Source organism: Elgaria multicarinata, chromosome 22 (assembly GCF_023053635.1).
Source record: "Elgaria multicarinata webbii isolate HBS135686 ecotype San Diego chromosome 22, rElgMul1.1.pri, whole genome shotgun sequence".
In the NCBI taxonomy this organism is placed as follows: domain Eukaryota; kingdom Metazoa; phylum Chordata; class Lepidosauria; order Squamata; family Anguidae; genus Elgaria; species Elgaria multicarinata.
The window spans coordinates 1,973,666-1,993,128 of record NC_086192.1 but is presented as its reverse complement, the minus strand read 5'-3'; the positions used below and the strand labels follow the sequence as shown (position 1 = coordinate 1,993,128).

The window sequence follows — 19,463 nt, the reverse complement described above, 5'->3', positions numbered from 1 at the left end:
TGGACGGGCCTAGCTTAGGCATGGTTAACTTAAAATCCCATTCATGTCAATGGGTCTACTTTATGTAGGACTAACATTGGCTGCTCCCCAAGCAGGATTTATTTTATTTATTTATTCTTGCATTTATATCCTGGCTTTTTTTCCTCTTGCAAGATGGCGCACATGGTCCTACTCTCCATTTTTAGCCTCACAACAACCCTGCGAGGTAGGTGAGGCTGAGAATCTGGGTCTGGCCCAAAGTCACCCATTGAGCTTCAGGGCTAAGTGGTTCCCGAGACCCAGTCCAACACCCAAACCACTGGACCACACTGTCTCTCAACGATGTCATAGTTTTATAAGTATTGTTTCATTGTTACGGCCTTTGGTTATATACAGTAAAGATGACTGGATTGTAGACTGGAAATTTTCCCGTTCAAATCTCTACTCACTCAGCCATGAAGCTCACGCAGCAACGCTGGCCAAGTCATTCTTTCCCCATCTTACCCACCTCGCAGGGTTGTTGTGAGAGAGCCCAGAGAGCTTATATGCAATAAATAACCATCAGCAGGAAAGGAGGAGGAAGAGGCCTGCTGGACATCAACACAACCCATTCTAAACAGATAAAATCACTCAGGGAATTCTTCCACACTAAAAACACCCGCCCCATCCATAAAGCCATAGTGAAAGCAGATAAAAACTACACCCCACTCAACCTAGCACTACAAAACAAAGACGAAACACAACAACTCTCACTCGCAGAGAAAAAAGAAAAATGGGCATGAAAAGCACTCCATGGGGAGCACAACAACACAATACAGAACCCACAAAGAATAATCGTACGAGTGCTCAGGAAGGATGAGCTATTTCCAGAAACAGAAGGATTCCTAATAGCTATACAGGATCAAGTTATAGCAACCAAGAACTACCAAAAATACATCATAAAATATAAAAACGTAACAACAGACCTATACAGGAATTGCCATCAATTCCAAGAAACAATAAACCACATAACGGGAGGATGTAAGATTCTGGCAGGAATGGACTATATGGACAGACACAATACAGCTGCAAAAATAATTCACCAACAACTGGCTATCAAATTCAACCTTATCAAGCAACCTACACCATATTATACATACCCACCCAAAACAATCTTGGAAAATCCAGATCATAAAATATACTGAGACAGAACACTTCATACTGACAAAACAATAACTTGCAACCGACCAGACATAACAGTCATAGACAAAAAAAGAAAAACACACCTACCTCATCAACATAGCAATACCAAATGACAAAAATGTTGTTGAAAAGGAAGAGAAAAAGAGAGAAAAATATACACCAATGGCCATGGAAGACAAAGAACTATGGCAACAGGAAAAGGTCACAATTATTCCGTTAGTCACTGACATCACATCAAAAAACTATACAGAAAACCTTCAGAAACTGGGCCTACCAAAATACATCCACACCAACATCCAGAAAGCATCATACTTAAAACATGCTCAATTGTCAGGAAATTCCTGAATTTGTAAAAGACAGCATGACTAGGCAATGCCCGTCATGTCTGTCTAGAAAAACTGCCATGAGCGAGAGACAATCATAATAATAATAATACTGGGAAAAATAATACTGTTACACTGCCCTGAGCAGTTGAAAGGCCACATAGGATACGTAATTTACATAATAAATTAGTCAGGCGTTAGCACCAACCCAGAAGCCAGGTCTGCCTTCTCTGAACCCCAAAGTTAGTTACTTGGCCACTCATTCTCGGCAAGTGACTATCCTCTTCTGGCTACCTGAGGTGCCCTGGGACACACAGAGCTGCAGGTACGTAAGCCTGAGAGTCAGCGACCGTCCAGAAGTCACCCAGTAAGGTTCATGGTCGAGTGGGTGTACTAGAACACAGATCTCCCAAGTCCCAGTCCGGCACTCCTCTTCTTCTTCTTCTTCTTCTTCTTCTTCTTCTTCTTCTTATTATTATTATTATTATTTCTTACCCGCTTCTCCATTTTGATTGAGACAGGGAACAACAGTAAATATAAAATACATAAAACTGAATTAAGAACATAATATACATTGTTAAAACTTCCTAAAAACATTCTAAAATCATCCTAAAATTCCACTGGATAGGCCTTGATAGCCTATCAAAGTCTTGATAGCTTTCTTGACTGCTAATAGACTGTCAAGTTGACGAATCTCCTCCGGCAGGCCATTCCGCAGTCTGGGAGCAGCAGAAGTGAAAGTCATAGAATCATAGAATCATAGAATAGCAGAGTTGGAAGGGGCCCACAAGGCCATCGAGTCCAACCCCCTGCTCAATGCAGGAATCCACCCTAAAGCATCCCTGACAGATGCTTGTCCAGCTGCCTCTTGAAGGCCTCTAGTGTGGGAGAGCCCACAACCTCCCTAGGTAGCTGATTCCATTGTTGCACTGCTCTAACAGTCAGGAAGTTTTTCCTGATGTCCAGCCGGAATCTGGCTTCCTTTAACTTGAGCCCATTATTCCGTGTCCTGCACTCTGGGAGGATTGAGAAGAGATCCTGGCCCTCCTCTGTGTGACAACCTCTGGGTAATACCCGTCAGCCTAATTTTGGATGACTTAAGTAGATTCTTCCCAGAGGACCTGAGTGTGTAGGGCGGATTGTGTGGGAGAAGGTGATCCCGCAGGTAGCCTGTGTAAGGAAGGGGTAAAATCATACCAGGAATGGCTGTTTTAATATGTTAAAATGTTTTATTGTTATGGTTTTAGGAGCAGAACAGATAAGCGCCAGCTGCATGGGGGCGTTCTGGTACATCCTGGAACTGCTTGGGGCAAGGCCGACCGGCCTTGAGCGAAAATTAACATCTCAGGGGAAGGTGTGAAAGATCTTCGCAGGGGAGGGGGAAGGAGCAGGGAAAGTATCTATAAAGAGTATGCTTTTGAAAAGGGGTTTTTGTCCTGAGCTGGGTGACCTCAGGGCTGGGTGAAGTATGGTTTGCAACTTAGTTTTTAGTTTGCTTAGTTTGGGTTCTTTTCTGTATCTGCATGTTTTATCGGTTGAATGCTAATCCTGTATCTCCTACCCTTATCCTGAATAAAATTGGGCTTAACCCTCCAAACTGGGAGCTGTGTGCGTTTGTTCTGGGGATCTGTGCAAAATCCAGTGGAAAAACCAGCTTTGCTGGGCGTGCTTCCTTTACAGCCTGGACCCAAACCATGCAGGGCTTTAAAGGCAATAACCAACACTTTATACTTTGCCCGGAAACTAATTGGAAGCCAGTGAAGAGATTTTAAAATTGGTGCAATGTGGTCACCCCTCGGTGTACCGGTGACCATCCTGGCTGCCATATTTTGCAGTAGTTTCCGGACTAGGCACAAAGGTAGCCCTATGTAGAGTGCATTGCAGAAGTCGAGCCTTGAGGTTACCAGCGCGTGCACGACTGTCTTTAGGTCTTCTGACTCTAAGAAGGGGCGCAGCTGGCGTATGAGCCGAAGCTGATAGTAGGCACTCCTGGCGACGGATCCAGAAGCACCCCCAAGCTGTGAACATAGTCTTTCAGGGGGAGTGTAACCCCATCCAGAACTGGTTGACACAAACCTAAGTTGTGGCTCTTATTTATTTATTACATTTATATACCGCCCCATTGCCAAAGTTCTCTGGGCAGTTTACAAAAGTTAAAAACAGTAAACGTTAAAAAGTATTCAAAATTAAAGCATAAAAACAACAGTATCCATTTAAAAACAACAGTTCTGGGGTCCGTTAAAAACAAGCACCTCCGTCTTGTCTGGATTCAGCTTCTGTTTGTTTTTCCTCATCCACCCCATTACCGCCTCCAAGCATTCATTCAGAGGAGACACACTATCCTTAGCTGACGCTGTTGTCGAAGGCATAGAGAAATATATCTGGGTGTCATCAGCCGTTGTGGTGTAGTGGCTAAGGTGTTGGACTGGGAGTCGGGAGTTCTGGGTTCTAGTCTCCACTCAGCCATGGAAACCCACTGGGTGACTTTGACTAGTCACAGACCCTCAGCCCAACCTACCTCACAGGGTTGTTGTGAGGATAACATGGAGAGGAGGAGGATTATGGGTTCCTTGGAAGAAAAAAGGTGGGATATAAATGCAATAAATAAATAAATGACAGCAGCCCGCCCCATGCCTCTGGATGATCTCTCCCAGTGGTTTCATGTAGATGTTAAACTGCATTGGGGAAAGGATGGCACCTTGTGGTACGCCACACGGCAGCTCCTTCTTTGAGGAGCAGCTATCCCCAAGCATCACCATCTGGAACCTGCCTGAGAGGTAGGACCGGAACCACCGAAGCACAGTGCCCCCGATTCCCAATCCCCTCAGGCGATCCAGAAGGATACCCTGGTCGATGGTATCGAAAGCCGCTGAGAGGTCCAAAAGTACCAGCAGGGAGGGACACGCTCCCCCCTGTCAATACTCAGGCGTGGATCATCTGCTAAGGCGACTACAGCGGTCTCAACTCCGTATCCTGCTCTGAAGCTGGTTTGAAATAGGTCTAGACAATCTGTGTCATCCAAAAATGCTTGGAGTTGGTTTGCAACCGCCCTCTTGATCACCTGGCCCAAAAATGGAAGATTTGATATTGGTCTATAATTATTAAGGTCCAGGGGATCCAGGGAGGACTTATTTAGAAGCGGCCGTACCATTGCTTCTTTTAAGCATGATGGAAAACTCCCCTCCCTGAGAGATGCATTCATAATAGGTTGTAATTGTAATCTAACTGCATCTCCTCCCTGGGTGACCAGCCAAGAAGGACAGGGATCGAGAGGGCAAGTCATCCTCCTCACTCGTCCAAGCAGCTTGTCCATGTCAACTCATCAACTAAAACTGATCCAGTGTAATCCTACTCATGGAGTTGATGGACACTCCATTGTCAGCCTCTGCTGGAATGAGTATGTCTAAGTCGGCTCTTATCCGAGAGATTTTATCTGTGAAGTGATCATTAAAGGCATCACAGCAAACTACCGTAATCTCTAAAGTCGGGTTCAGGGGGGAAGGTGTCTGCGTTAGACCCCCTCACCACCTTGAACAGTTCTGCTGGACGCAAATTCGCAGAAGAAAGCTTCCTTTGCTGCACATATTGCCACCCCATAGGAACGAAGATGTTCTCTATGTCATGTCTTGTCAGGTATAAGTCGAGTTTTTGCCATCGGCGCTCCAGTCGCCGTCCTTCCTGCTTCAGCTCCCTGAGATCTTCCGTATACCAGTGTGCCCTATTAGAAGCGGGCTGGAGAGGACGTTTGGGGGCGATGGTGATAGAACTAGTCAGGTCTCGATTCCATTTGTTAACCAGGACTTCAGCAGGATCATCGAAGGTACCAGCCATAGAACCCTCTAAGGCTTTCTGGAATCCAGGAGGATCCATCAGCCTTTGAGGGCGAACCATCTTAATAGGTCCGCCACCCCTGCAGGGGCAGATAGCAGCCAGAGAATGATCTGGCCATGACAATGCAGAGGATACTGAAAACAGCATCGAGGGTGTGACCTGCTGAATGTGTGGGTCCAGAGTCCAATTGGGATAGGCCCATGTTCGTCATGGATGCCATGAACTCCCGAGCTGCACCTGACAAACTGGCCTCGAATGGGATGTTGTCGCCCAGGACCAAAAGCCCGGGCCACTCCAACACCAGCTCCGAGACCAGTCCCGTGAGCTCGGCCAGGGAGTTTGCTAGTCAGCGGGGTGGCTGGTACACTAGCAGAATCCCCAGTCTATCCCTGGTCTTCCGACTCGGGATACACTCGGTGTGATTCAATTCACGGACAGGAAGTCTGGTCAGGTTGAGATTGTCTTTGTAGACCACAGCTACTCCGTCCCCGTCCCCCCATCCACTTTCCCTCACCTGCTTGCTAACACAGTACCCAGCTGGGAGGGCCGGGGCCCATGTCGGGCCACTGTCATCTCCCAGCCAGGTCTCTGTGGGGCATGCCAGGTCAGCCTCCCCATCTGTAAGGAGATCATAGACGATACTTATTTTGTTTTTAACTGACCAGGCATTGCATAGGAGCAAGGACAGGGTCTGTGGGTGGCCTGGTTCACTCTCCAAGTTCCCCGGGGTGGCAGGGTGACCAGAAGGTAAGATGGGTGTTATATCTCTCTCTCCTTCCCCTCTCTCTAACCACTATGCTGCATTGTCTGGTTCACACGTGCATGCTGTTTACGTGATGATTACACACACCCTCGGAGGATGCAGATTCAACCATCTAGAAAGCCCTGGCTGTTGTACCAGCAAGTATTTCCTCCTCACCTCCCACCTGATCCTTCTAGGGAGATATGTCAGGATTTGAACCCGGCACCTTTCCGACAGCCAAACAGGGCCCCTACCACATAAGGCTCCCTCCCTTTCATCTTCCAGGATTGGTCTATTTGTCCAGTCATCCCCAAGCTGATGCCTTCCAGACATGTTTTGACTACAACTCCCATTGTTCCTGCATCCTTCCCAAACCTGGTGCATCCGGATGAGGCTTTTATCATTCACAGAATCTTACATGGGGTCTAATAAAAAGGAACGTGTGTCTGTCCATAGGTCAACGCCATACCTCCAAGATGATGAAAACTAGACCCCTGGAACCCAGTATGCCTTTTAAAGGGATCTGAGGGTTGTGCACCTTGGGGGTGATTTCATTTTTAAAAAACATGCATTGATTTTAATTAATTTAAATACGGCTGCATTGGAAGCCTGCACCATCATCTTCAGTCACTAGGTGGCAGGCTCCCCTAAGCAGCACATAGCTTTGCAGTCTGCACACCTGGAAACCAGGGGAGATTCATAGGCTGGGGGACAGAATTGTAGGGCTGTCCTCTCCCCGTTATTGTGAGATGTCCCCCCTGGGGGGGAATGGAGTGAATAGACCTCTCAGGGGGCTATCGTGGTCCCAACTAACAGACCACTTCTTTTTTTCTCCTCTCCTTCCTGTGGTTTTCCTCAGGGATGGAAATTAGGTGTCACAGACGCCTGGAATGCATCGGGTCAGGGAATGCTGATTTAGAGCCAGGGTGTTGTTGAACGCCCCTCAGCCCAAGGAGTTCTCAGGGGCCCGCATTCCAGCAGTGGGCGGAGCTGAAGGCAAAAGGGGCGGGGCCAGAATAATAAAAAACAAACAAACCCAAGCGCATTTTTGCTTAAAGCTCTTCTGGCAGGTAGCTACATCTTTGGAGAAAAACACTTTTGATTTAGAGGGCACAAAATGGCACTTGCATTCCCAGAGTGCCTTTCTCCCCCTCACCACAGCAAACATATCCATGGGGGCTTCAGTGGGGGGGGGGCAAGGAGAAAGTGCTCCTAAGTCAGAGGCTGCCAGCGTGACCCTTCACCTCCGCCTCTTCTTCGCAGCTGTTGCCAATCTGTTTGCTGTTTCGGTTCAAGCGCATTTTGCTCGCCCGGGGCTAGCAGGGCCGTCAAGATCATTTAATGTATCTTTTGGTGCCGGAGGATGTCTGCAGCTCAGTGCTTACACATGCAGGAAGAAAGCGGGCGGCGTGCAGAGATGACCGGAAACCATCTTTTGGGACATGGTGTCTATTTTAGCTTGCAAACCTGACAAATTTGGGCCCAGTTTCTGGGCTGTTCTTCGTCCGTGACCCCTGAGAAGCTGAAAAGCAGACTTTCTCGTACACTGGGTCCCGGAGCCAAACACCGGCCGTCAGCCATGTTGCGGCCTGCATGAGATTGATCACCCGAGCCTGTTTAGGAACAGAGGAACTGCCTCGTGGCCAGCTATTATTATTATTATTATTATTTATTTATATAGCACCGTCACTGACTGGCACACGGTCTCACACACACGCTACCTGGAGAGTTATTTATTTATTACATTTCTATACCACCCAATAGCTGAAGCTCTCTGGGCGGTTCACAAAAATTAAAACCATTCAAAGTATAAAACAACAGTATAAAAGCATGATATAAAATACAATATAAAAGCACAACCAGGATAAAACCCGCAGGAGTGCAGAAATACAAATTTAAAATACAAATTTTAAACAGCAAAGTTGAAATTAAATACTGAGAAAATAAAAAGGTCTTTACCTGGTGTCTAAAAGAATATAGGGCAGGTGCCAGACGAACCTCCTTAGGAAGCTCATTCCACAGCCGGGGTGCTACAGCAGAGAAGGCCCTGTTCCTGGTAGCAAATTCCATTTTGGAGAAGCTTTTGGTGGGCATCTTTCCTGTGGTGGGCGGGGCCAAAGGCGAAGGGTGTGTCCGAAATACCAACAAATTGTAGCTTAAAGCTCTTCTTGCCAGGAACTCATCTTTAGGGGACGCATTCCAGTCTTTCAGAATGGGGGCAGGGGGAAATTGCAGAAAAGTCAGGAAACCATGAAACTGGGGGAATGGGAGGGGGGTCATTTGTCACCCCAGGAGGCCTGAGATTTTGCATCCCTGCCCCACTGGCAGGGTTTTAGATATTAGGGGACGTCTTCTCCATTCCAACCTAGAGATGCTGGGGAGACAGTGTGTTATTTCCTTCAGACACGTTATTTCTAAACCCAGTTAAGGCGTGACAAACATTTTAAGGGGGAGCATTGGAAAATGTGGCCTCTCTTCCTATTCTCCCCACCCACTCAATCCTGGAGCCAAGGAGGAATCCTGTTTTTTACGATTTCTAACATCTCATGAAGGAACAGTTTTCAAACAGCTGTCAGACCATGGAGCAAACCTTCGCCTTAGAGCAGTTGGAAGAGACACTGTCCTACCTTAGGGTTTTTTATATTTCTGTACCACCCAACACCTGTAACTCTCTGGGCGGTTCACAAATCAGGACTTAAAAACCACACACCGTACAATAACGTAATACATAATACTGTATTTTATTCTTTAAAACATTTGTATTGTATTTTTATATTTTTAACTGTTCTGTGGTTTTGTTTTGTTTTTTAAACTGTTTGTCATATGACCGGAGAACATTAGTTAATGGGTGGATTAGAAATGAAATAAATAAAAATATTTTTAAAAAAATGATGTAAAAGCTCCATGACTGCCTCGTAGGGTTGTTGTAGCAAGATTTCCTGCCTTGGCCGGGGGGGGGGGGGGGCAGACGAGATAACTTTTGACGTCCAATTTGAAGATAGTCTTATTTTTGTCATTATCTTTTCCCATCGTTGTCAATCGGGTGTGTGTGTGTGTCTCTTTGTGCACACCACCTCACAGTAGAAACCCTGCAGCTATTGGCTTTATTTGGGTTTTATTCTATAGCTATCTGTCACTCTAGCTATCTTATCTATCTCTATCTATACACAAATACACACACATTAGTTTTATTATATTCCACAATTTTATTTTGCAAACCTCCCGACTCTTGCGAAGTGAATATGTAAAAGATGAATATTTTATTTATAGCCTTTTATTTATAGCCTTCAGCTATGGGTCGGTATATATATTTAATAAATAAATAAATAAATATACACAAACGCGGAAACAACCACATATTTGTAAATCAATCAAATGTGGCCTTACTGATATTGTTAAATCAGCTCCAGTCTCACAGAGGTGGTGTCAAGAAGGCCGTGACATCCTCCTCGTCTCTCAGCATTCCCCAGCTGTGAAGGTGTTCATGGAATCAACATCCATATGCACACACAACACCCTTAGTAGTTTTCTAAAACAGTAACTAAAGATGCATGTATAGGCAGAAAAAAGTTATACAACTTGTTGCATTCCTCAGCCAGCTATCCTGTTTTCTGTCTAAACATGCATAGGATTTTAGGATATTTTTGTCAACACATGCATAGGATTGTAGGGTTTTTTTCTATCCAAACATCCATAGGATTGTAGGACTTTTCCTGTCTACACATGCATAGGATTGTAGGACTTTTTCCTGTCCAAACACCAATAGGATTGCACCCTAAAATGAACTTTTAATAAAAGCAGCCCTCTGGAAAACCTGGACAGACTTGACGGAACTCTTTAGCAAATTCTTTTTTGAACAATTCCCTTAAAATAAATGAATGAATAAAATTCTGAAGGATTCTCCCCCCTCCCCACTTCCTCTCTCGTGATACTTTCAGGTGATCACAGTGCTATCAAATTCAATGTATATTTAAGTGGAAAATTGCCCAGGAAGTCCAATGCAGTCCAATTTGAATTCAAAAGAGGAAACTTCTCCAAAAATCAGGGAACTAGTAAAAAGGAAGTTGAAAAGGTGAATCAAGAGAGCCAAATTTCTCCGGAACAATTGGCGGTTTCTGAAACCCTAAAAAAGAAGACGCTCCTGTTGAATGTGGGGAAGCTGTCAGAGAGTCAAAGAGGATGCCAGCGTGGTTAATGAACAGCGTCAAGGAAACCATACAAAGCTGAAAGGCTTCCTTCAAAAAACGAGGAAAACAAAAAGGAAATAAACTCAGGCAAAATAATTTGTGCCAGATGATAATAATAATAATAATAATAATAATAAGAAGAAGAAGAAGAAGAAGAAGAAGAAGAAGAAGAAGAAGAAGAAGAAGAAGAAGCAGAAGCAGCAGCAGCAGCAGCAGCAGCAGCAGCCAGCTAATGAGAAGGGGACATGAAAAAATAATTCAAGGAGCATATTGCTAAAAACGTTTAAAAAATCCCAGCAAGTAACCTGGGGACCTTCGGATGTGATGGACTCCAATTCCCATCATTCCCAGACCTCTTTGAACACAGTGGGATTAGACTTTCCAAGACGGGTGTGGTGGTTCACCCCCAAAGTGCTGTTTCAGTGCCAGGCCAAAGTCTTGAATGTGGGTGGACGGGTGAGAAAAAGCTACAGTGGAGCCTCAGCCACCAGTGCCTCGGAGCACATACAGAGTGCACCTCCCATCCCGAGCTCCTTGCTTCTGCTAGTTGAAGCCCTCCCCGCCACCGCCGCAAAGAACCCAGGCGTCCTACTGCCCTCCTCTTATCACCCCTCCCCGCCGGCGGAAAAAGAACCCAGGTGTCCTGTTCCGCTCAAAAGGAACCCAGGCGTCCCGCTTCCCTTTCCTTAATGCTCCTCCCGCCCCCCAGATCCCCGCCTCCCTGTTCCCCTTCCTTTACCCCTTCCTAGCAAAGGAACCCAGGCGTCCGGCGTCCGCGCCACCGCCTCCTGCTGCTGCTGCTGCTGCTGCTGCTGGCTCCGCCCCGGCGGCGGCGGCGGCGGCGGCGGGGTCGCGGCTCGTCGGTGCGCCCTCCCGGCGGGCTCGCTCCTCCTCCGGAGGGCCGGCCTTGCGCGCTCGCCCGCTCGCTCCCTCGCTCGCGCGCTCGCCAGCCCGCCCGCCGCCTGGCTTCCTGCAAGAGGCGGCGGCGGCGGCGGCGGCGGCAGCGGAGTGGAGCGGAGCCCGGGCAGCCGGAGCGCGGCGGCGGCGGCGGCGGCGGCGGGGCGAGGAGCGCGCGCGCCCCGGGCGCCCGAGCCAGGCTGGCCGCGTCGCCGCTCAGGATGGCGCGGAAGGTGCCGCGGGCCGAGGTGTGCGCCGACTGCAGCGCCCCAGGTGAGCCGGCGCCCGGGCGAGGCGAGGCGAGGCGGGGCGGGGCCGGGCCGGGCCGGGCCGGGCCTGCAGCCCCAGAGCGCGCCGGCGGCCAGGTAGGGCCAGCGGGGCGCGGGCGCAGCAGGCGGCGCGGCCGGGCCTGCAGCTCCCGCGATGCGGATGCGTGGCCCCGCAGGCAGCAGGGCACGGCCGGGCCAGCGCGCCTCCCGCCCCCACCGGCGCGCCGGGCTGGCAGGAGGGCTGGCGGCGCCCGGGACGACGGCCCCACGCCGGGCCCCGGCGGCCGGCTTCCCAAGCTCCCTCCCCTCTTTCCACCATGTAGGAAAGGACCCAGGCGTCCGGGTTCCCTAGTGCCCCCGCCCACCGTCCCACCATGTAGGAAAGGACCCAGGCGTCCGGGTTCCCGGTTCCCGTCCCCAGTTCCACTGTATAGGAAAGGACCCAGGCGTCCGGGTTCCCATTCCCTCTCTCTCCCCGCTTTCGTTTTCTCCTTCCGTAAGCAGGAATCGAACCCAGGGCTCTTGGGTCCTACCCAGCCTGCTCCTCCGATCTGTTCCTGTGTCACTGGAGGGGGAAGGACCTTCACCTGCCCCCCTTTTCTCTCCCTCTTTTTCTTCCCACTTGTGAGGATAGAACCCAGGCGTCCGAGGGCCCCTCCCAACCAGGGTTGAGGTGGGAGCCCCCACACTTCCGCCCCCTTCCACCCACCTCTCCCTGTCACATCCCAGCATCCCTCTGCCAGTGGAGAATAGAACCCAGGCGTCCTGGCGCCCTACTCCCCCGCACCCCGCATCCTAGATTGGCCTTGTGGGTAGTGGGGAGGGGGTCACTCGCGTTGCCTTGCTTTCCCACTCCACCTCTCCCTACTAAGCAGGCCTGGAGTTCCTCGGAGCTAGATTGTAAGCTCATTGGGGCAGAGCCCTCGTCTCACTGCTGTTGCTTGTGGATCTGGACGGCCTGTGATATCAAATGACGGGGCCCTGTATTTTCAGGCCTCGCTTGTTCGGTGCAACCTTTCGGCTTCCTCCGCGGTTTTGGCTCCTAAAAGTACACCTTGGTGGCCTTTCCTTGCTGTCCTGCATTCCTAAAGCCCATTTGGGAGGAAACGCCCCTTGCGCCCCTCCCTTCCCATTTGCTGCCCTTACCAGGTGTGCACCTGCCTACCTGCCCGCCCAGCCAGCCCCAGGCCTGCCTCCATCCCTGGCTGCTCGTGGGGGTTCTCCAGCCCCACCCCATGGTGTAGGCCTGTTCCGATGGGGATTGTGTACTGCAGATGCCCTACAGCTCCCAGGAGCCCTCACCATTGGAACTGCTGCCTAGGCCTGATGGGCGTTATTGGCCCAAGGATCTGGAGGGGGGCACCCCCGCTGTAAGGAAAGAACTGGCCCTGATTCATAGAGAACACATGTCCCTCCGGATTCCAGGCAACGGGGCTTTGGCCAGAGGCCTGTGGCCCATATCTAGGATCAAAGTGGGTTCCCCCCCCTGCATCTGAGTGGTCAGCAGTGCTTGACCCTTCTGATTTTAGCCAAATCATTCCCTCCCACTCACCGCAATTTTCTAGAAACAGTAGCGAAGAAAGACAGAAGCAAAAGTTTGGAGGACTGGGCTCCTGATTCTTCCTTGTGGGCCAGGAGGTTCCCCCCCCCCCCGTTCAGCCATTCCCAGTATTTGGCCTGGCCCGTTCCTCTCGAGGCCGTCCAGGCCTCTGCGACGCACTCCATTTCTCTGCACGAGCCTGGCTCCGTCCAAAAGCGCGGTCGTGGTTGCTAAATTGAGCTTCCACCTATGGGAGCAGCCTACCTCAGTGTGCTCTGCCTGTTGCAGTCTCACAGATCTGGCGTTCAGGGCAGAATCGGAGCGGTGTGCCCCGAGGTGTTGCTTGCCATGCCTTTGGAGAACGTCCAGGTGGGGACCTTGGTGGCTGCCCAATCTCCCAGCATCCTTTGCACTGCACTGCTCTTGCTGGCACCCTTGGGTGCTGGCGCTATCTGGCTAGGCCTGGATGCGCGGGCTGCGTGGGGAAGTACGCAGAGCTCCCTCTGGTATTTTGTTTAGAGAGGGAAAATCCAAGGACTCCTCAATATGCTCTTCGTGGTGCCTCATTTACGGCAGGGTCTTCAGTGCTGCCTCTCCTTAAATGCCATGAGGACTAGAAACATGCGTGTATGGTTTTATTTTTAAAAAAGCTCCAGAAAGGCCAGGAGTGTGTGGCCTCGGGAGACCCTTATCTTGCCCTGCAGCTGGAGAGGAAGTGAACAATAAAAAGCCAGTCATAAGGAGTGATTTGGGGGTGGGTGTTCCTGCCAAGGGCCTGCCCCCTCCTATCCATGTGTGATGTTGGCGTAAGCCGCGCACGCCGTCTGCAGGTACCTGCAATGCCACAAAGGAAGCGCTATTCTTGGGAAATGCAAGATAAATTCTCCTAGAGCAGTCAGGTCTCTTTGTGCCGCGGCGTTCAAAGAATTGAGTGTTCTTCTCGGATTGCCGCATGTGATTCTGCCATGGCGTTCTGCTCCGGCTAGGCTGGGCCTGGACTTGAGATTTACGCCACTTAGTCTTTAATGTTTGCTCCCATTCATCCATCGCATTTTTACTTGAAATTGTAAGCTTGTTGGGCCAGGGCATTCTCCCTCCTGCTTCTGTTTTATAAGATAAGTGTCCTGTAAATCGTAAAGGTAACAGAGGGAGAGGCGGGTGAGAAATAAAATTATTATTATTATTATTATTAAAACTTCCATAATTAGTTGGTGTGTGCATCCGTGTGTAAAGATGGATAGATACGTTCTGTTCGCCTCTTCCTCTGAGTCTAACTTCTGAGGCTGTAACTGGCACCTTTAGATTTACATCACGGCTATATTGAGACATCAGTCCAGCACTTGTACTGCACGTAGATCTATATGTTTTGTAACTTTGTCAATGGATTTATTTATTTTTTAGCATCACGGGGATGAGAAAGAGGCAAAGCGCGGAAATGGACGCTTCCCCTTCATTGTGTTAGGACGTGCGGAGCCCTAAACCCCCAGAAGTGGTCTTAAGCGCAGATAAACGCCATGAGGACTAGAAACATGCGGTTTTTTTGTTTTTAAAAACTGTCCTTTTTTAAATTATTATCAAACGCAAACTCAAAACACCGCTGCCTGCATCACATGTTGTCCTTTCCAGGCAAAATGCAGCAAAGTAAACAAACCTAGTTACAAACTATAATGATAAAAACGAACTATCAGCAATAGTGTTAAAGATATTAAACAACTCAACTTGGGTCTATTTCAGCCTTCCCTAATCTGGTGCCCTTCTGATGTTTTGGATTACAACTCTCATCTGTTCCATCCGGCATAGCCAATGGTCAGGAATTCTGGGAACTGTAGGCCAAAGCTTTTGGATGGCTCTGGGTTACCTACTAGTGACAATGAAGCGATGGTTCTGTCTGTCTGCCAAAGAGAGAGAAAGTAACTCCTCCAGATCAAGAGTTAATTGTCTTTCTGTTTGAGTGCCGCTCTTGCTCTCTGTGTGGCCAAGGGGCAGCGATTCCTAATGGTTACTGCAGTGTCCCAGTCTCTTGATTTGCACGTGGGTGGGAGACAGAGAGATGGCTTTGTCCAAACTGGGAAGGAGGCACCTTTATAATTCAGGGGAGAAGGCATCTGGGGTGGGGGGCAATTTGTCCCACCCACCCCAGTTTCCTGCCAGAGCGCTCCGAAATGGCGTTGGCGCAGAAGGGCTTTCCTGATGGTGCACGCACGCCCGTCCCCATGACGAGCCGTTCCGCCGTGCCAACGGCTCCCGTGGGCATCAATCGGGAGACATCTGCCAAGGCGACTTTTCATCACCATCTGTGCTGGATGTGCCCACGCGCCATCCTTCAAGATTTGGAACCTGGGGGTGGGGGAAGAGAGAGAGAGATACTCTGTCTCTCTGGCCCTGGGGGGAGACAGTCTTGCGGGGCGAGTCAAGATGCGTCTTCCGACTGCAGGCCTGCACGTTGCAGAAGCAAGATCCGAAATATCTTTGCCCAGACTCTCAGGCCCACGAGGGTTGTTCCAGCCTGCGCACGGTGCTCTACCTAGTAGCTAGCGAGGCCTGCCTTCTGGTTGCTTGTACTTCCGTTCCCTTGTTTCTGCGGGGGTCGGGGGGAGGGTGCCACCCAGCAACCTGTGCACGACCAAGAGGATGCGGATGCCTGGCCTTTCCCCATTCCGGCCTCACCAACCTCCTAGGGCCATCGCCCAGGGAGGGAGGTCACCCGCATTGTGCACACAAGGGCCCGGGTTCGATTTATGGCATCTCCAGGCCAGGCTGGGGACAATTCCCCTCTCTAGAACTGGCTGCCTGCCTATTCGCTACAAAGCCCTAAACAGCTTTGGACCAGGAGACCTGAGAGTGCCTTCTGCTTCACGAACCTGCCCAGGTTGGGCCTGGGGTTGGGGAGGCAATGGCCGGGCCCTCGGGAGAGCCTAGCCAGGCCAGGCAGACTGAGTGGTCCACCAGGACAGCTGGCCTGTCTTTGAGTGGCACGGGAGTGTTTGCATTTAACCTTTTAAAAGATTTCTGTTTTCCGCTGACACCCCCCCCCCCCCTACACTTTTTCCTGCTTTTCTCTCCCGGGCCTTCACTTCTCTCACCTTGCCCTCCGTCTTCCAAGATGGCTTTCATTTGCTCCCACCTCACCCAAAAATCAGAAGGCACTTTTGATATTTTAAAAATAAAAAGTTCCCAGGGTGAAAAACGCTTCTGCTGTGCTTCTCCCCTCTCCAGAAACACTGGAGAAACACTGGAAACGGCGCAAACGCTTGTCAACCTATGGAACTCACTGTGGAATGACAAGGAACCCCTAGCTTAAAAAAAAGAGAGTGGTGTAGACACAGGGAGGATCGGTCTACCGAGAGCGGGGATCGCTCATGGGGGCCTCCGTGTCCAGAGGCAGCGTACCTCCAGGGATCAGCAAGGACAAAGAGGTGGAGATGCATGGCCACACCCTGTTCACGAGTTTCCCCGGAGGGTTGTTTGGCTGTCCACTGTTGGAAGCAGAATACTCCCTGCACAGCAGCTGGAGAGGTGAGACTGAGGAAGGCAATGAAGCTTCTGCTTGTCTCACCTGGCACTCCGTGACAGCTCGGCTTGGGAAGGGATGCTGGGGGGTGTAATCCCACCCATCTGGAGGGCACCACATTGGCTGCTGCGTGGCATGTGTGTGTGTCTTTCGGGGTGGGCGGGGAGCTGTCCATTCTTTCCATCTGCTGCAATCTGAACTTGGCCGGTCACGCCCAAAAACGAGGAACTACATCCAGGCCTGGAGAGGAAGGAAACCGGGGGGGGGGGGGGGAGAGAAAGCTCCATCTGCCTGAGCTGGACATCCTGTAGCATTCGGAGTGGTGTGGGGCTGGTTGTTACGTTATGGGCCGGGTCTCCTGCTTAACCCCTGTGCAGAAGCTCAAAACCGCTCTTTCCATTCACAGAACTCTTCTCCACCCTAGTCATGTAGGACTCGTTAATAACGATAACTGTTGATCGTGGGTTTTGGGATACGAACCTAGGAATCCGGTAAGGGGAGGGAACCAGGAGAGCTTTCCCTGGCTTGGTGTGTTATTCTCTCCGCCCCACTTTTATGGGTAGTTCCTTTCCCACCTTTCCCACAATACCTCACTGAAGGGGACGTAGCCGCTGTGGCGCGTTCACTTTCTAACTCCCCCCTTGCTTGGACAGGTGATGGTAGCCGGCCGCCAGCCATTCCCCTGCCTGGGTGCGAGTATGTGTTGGTGACGAGCCCAGGGGCGGCTCGGAACTCGCTCGGAGGTGTCCGTTTCCGCCTGGCCCTGTTGGTTCACGCCTCAGAGCTGCCTGCAGGCCGCACGTCTCCGCCAGAAACAGGGCGCGGAGGCCTGTCCTCGCAGGAAGTCCCGTCCAGCTGGGCCCGGCCCGGTTCCAGTTCCTGCTCTTGGATTCGGGGCAAAGCTGCCTCCTCCGACTGGAAGCGGCCAACGAAATAGGGAAGGGCTGCAGCTCAGTGGGTAGAACAGGTGGGGCATCCTGGGTTCAAACCCCCACATCTCCAGGTAGGTACGCTGATGTTTCGGGGGCAAACATTGGTCACACGGGACACCCTGTGTCACACGCTAGACTTGATCCCATATTCTTCATTCAGCTGCTTGCTCCCAGTAATCCAGGTATCCTTTAAAAAAAAAAAGAGAGAGGGAGAATCGGTGCCCATTTGAACTTAAGAACCCCAAAGAAATCTGGCTGAGTGTTAGAGAAAACAGAGGCAGGGAGCCGGGGATGCCAGCAGGCCTGCTGCCCCCTTGAGAATTGTGAACCCTCCAGATTCCACAGCGAAAGGAGCCCTACAAGGTATATGCAAGGGTACTCACCGACACATGCTTTGCTGGGCCAGGACTCCATCGCCAACCGTTAAGCGAACCAGGACAAGTACTTTCGGTTCTTAAACAATGGTGTTGACCTCGGTCGGAGCTCTCGTTTCGGATCTGGAAGTGGCCTGGTCTCCTCGCACGTGGGTCCCAGAGAGTCCCCTGCCTGAAACCCTGCAAAGCCGCTGGGAATCAGGTGGACCACAGCCACCCCCCCAGGCATCTTCCCGATGTGTCAGACTACAACAACCATCATCCCAGCTCTAGTCGGAGAACACCCGTCTTCGCTGGCTGCGTCGCTCCTCTTAGCTTTGGGTCTATCCGTCATCTGTTGTTGAGAACGTCTTCTGTTCCTGATATTAACGGGGGGGGGGGGGGAGCTGCAGAGCTCGGTAGGAAGGTGAAATTGCATCCCCCCCCCAAGTGCCGCTTTTCATAACGGGCAAACCCAGCAACCGCCTGGGGTGTCAAGCTTGCGTGGGGGGGACGACACTCAGACTCATTACAGACTCGTTACTTGATTCTCCATCCAACGGTTGGAGCAAAGAGTTCAAATTTATCATCTTGCACAGAAGGGATAAACCTGCAGCTCGGGCGTCAAAGTCATGGAGTTGGACTCCCAAATCCCCACGTTTGCCAGCATACCTTTGCACCACGAGGTCTAGGAACTTTGATTTTTTCTTTTTAAAAGGAGTGTTCGTTTCTCGAGCGGGAGCTGAGTTTCATGGGCGCGCTCACCCACACCCCCATACTCACATAAGGAAGGCATCGCCCCAGCCCTGGTCTGTCCGAACGAGACAAAATCCCGGGTCGTTGCGATGATGCAAAACTTGATTTCATCCATCAAAACAAGAAGAGTCCAAGCAGAAAAAAATCTTAGGACTTCCTTTTAAGAGGGGCACCTTTTCTGCGTCTGATTTGGGGGGGAAATAATTTTCAAAAAGCAAGTGCCACGAATATTTCTTGGGAGTGTTGACCGACGTCTTGGAATATTGATGGCCGTCTCGCCTCCTTACTCTCCGTCGTCTTAAATGTGGAGTTGCTTCCCTGTCTTCCTGCTATTGTCCTTTGAACCCTGTTAATTTTTATTGCGGCCTTTCTTTCTTTTTTAAAGTTTGCTTTTGTTTTATTTTTAGATTTTTATCCCCTGATCTGTCTCATATCTCTAAAGCACTCAAAGTGGTTGGATAAGAATGGGGAGGGTTTTTTGGAGTGATAATCAGAATCATAGAATCATAGAATAGCAGAGTTGGAAGGGGCCTACAAGGCCATCAAGTCCAACCCCCTGCTCAATGCAGGAATCCACCCTAAAGCATCCCTGACAGGTGGTTGTCCAGCTGCCTCTTGAAGGCCTCCAGTGTGGGAGAGCCTACAACCTCCCTAGGGAACTGGTTCCATTGTCGTACTGCTCTAACCGTCAGGACATTTTTCCTGCTGTCCAGCTGGAATCTGGCTTCCTGTAACTTGAGCCCGTTATTCCATGTCCTGCACTGTGGGAGGATCGAGAAGAGGTCCTGGCCCTCCTCTGTGTGACAATCTTTTAAGTATTTGAAGAGTGCTATCATGTCTCCCCTCAATCTTCTCTTCTCCAGGCTAAACAGGCCCAGTTCTTTCAGTCTCTCTTCATAGGGCTTTGTTTCCAGACCCCTGATCATCCTGGTTGCCCTCCTCTGAACATGCTCCAGCTTGT

At 50.4% G+C, this 19,463-nt stretch overlaps 1 protein-coding gene across 5 annotated transcripts in view; it reads left to right on the top strand.

Annotated features, from left to right (window-relative positions):
• Window positions 1-19,463, top strand: part of GIT1 (GIT ArfGAP 1) — a 53,222-nt gene that overhangs the window by 5,329 nt on the left and 28,430 nt on the right. For 4 of the 5 annotated variants that reach the window (XM_063146665.1, XM_063146664.1, XM_063146663.1 and 1 more), the window contains exon 1: window positions 11,314-11,414. The exons of the other annotated variant lie outside the window; for it this stretch is intronic. In XM_063146665.1, the coding sequence (XP_063002735.1) occupies window positions 11,363-11,414 (52 nt within the window). In that variant the 5' untranslated portion in view covers window positions 11,314-11,362. Of the gene's footprint in view, window positions 1-11,313; window positions 11,415-19,463 lie in introns of those variants that run through there. 5 annotated transcript variants of the gene reach the window in all.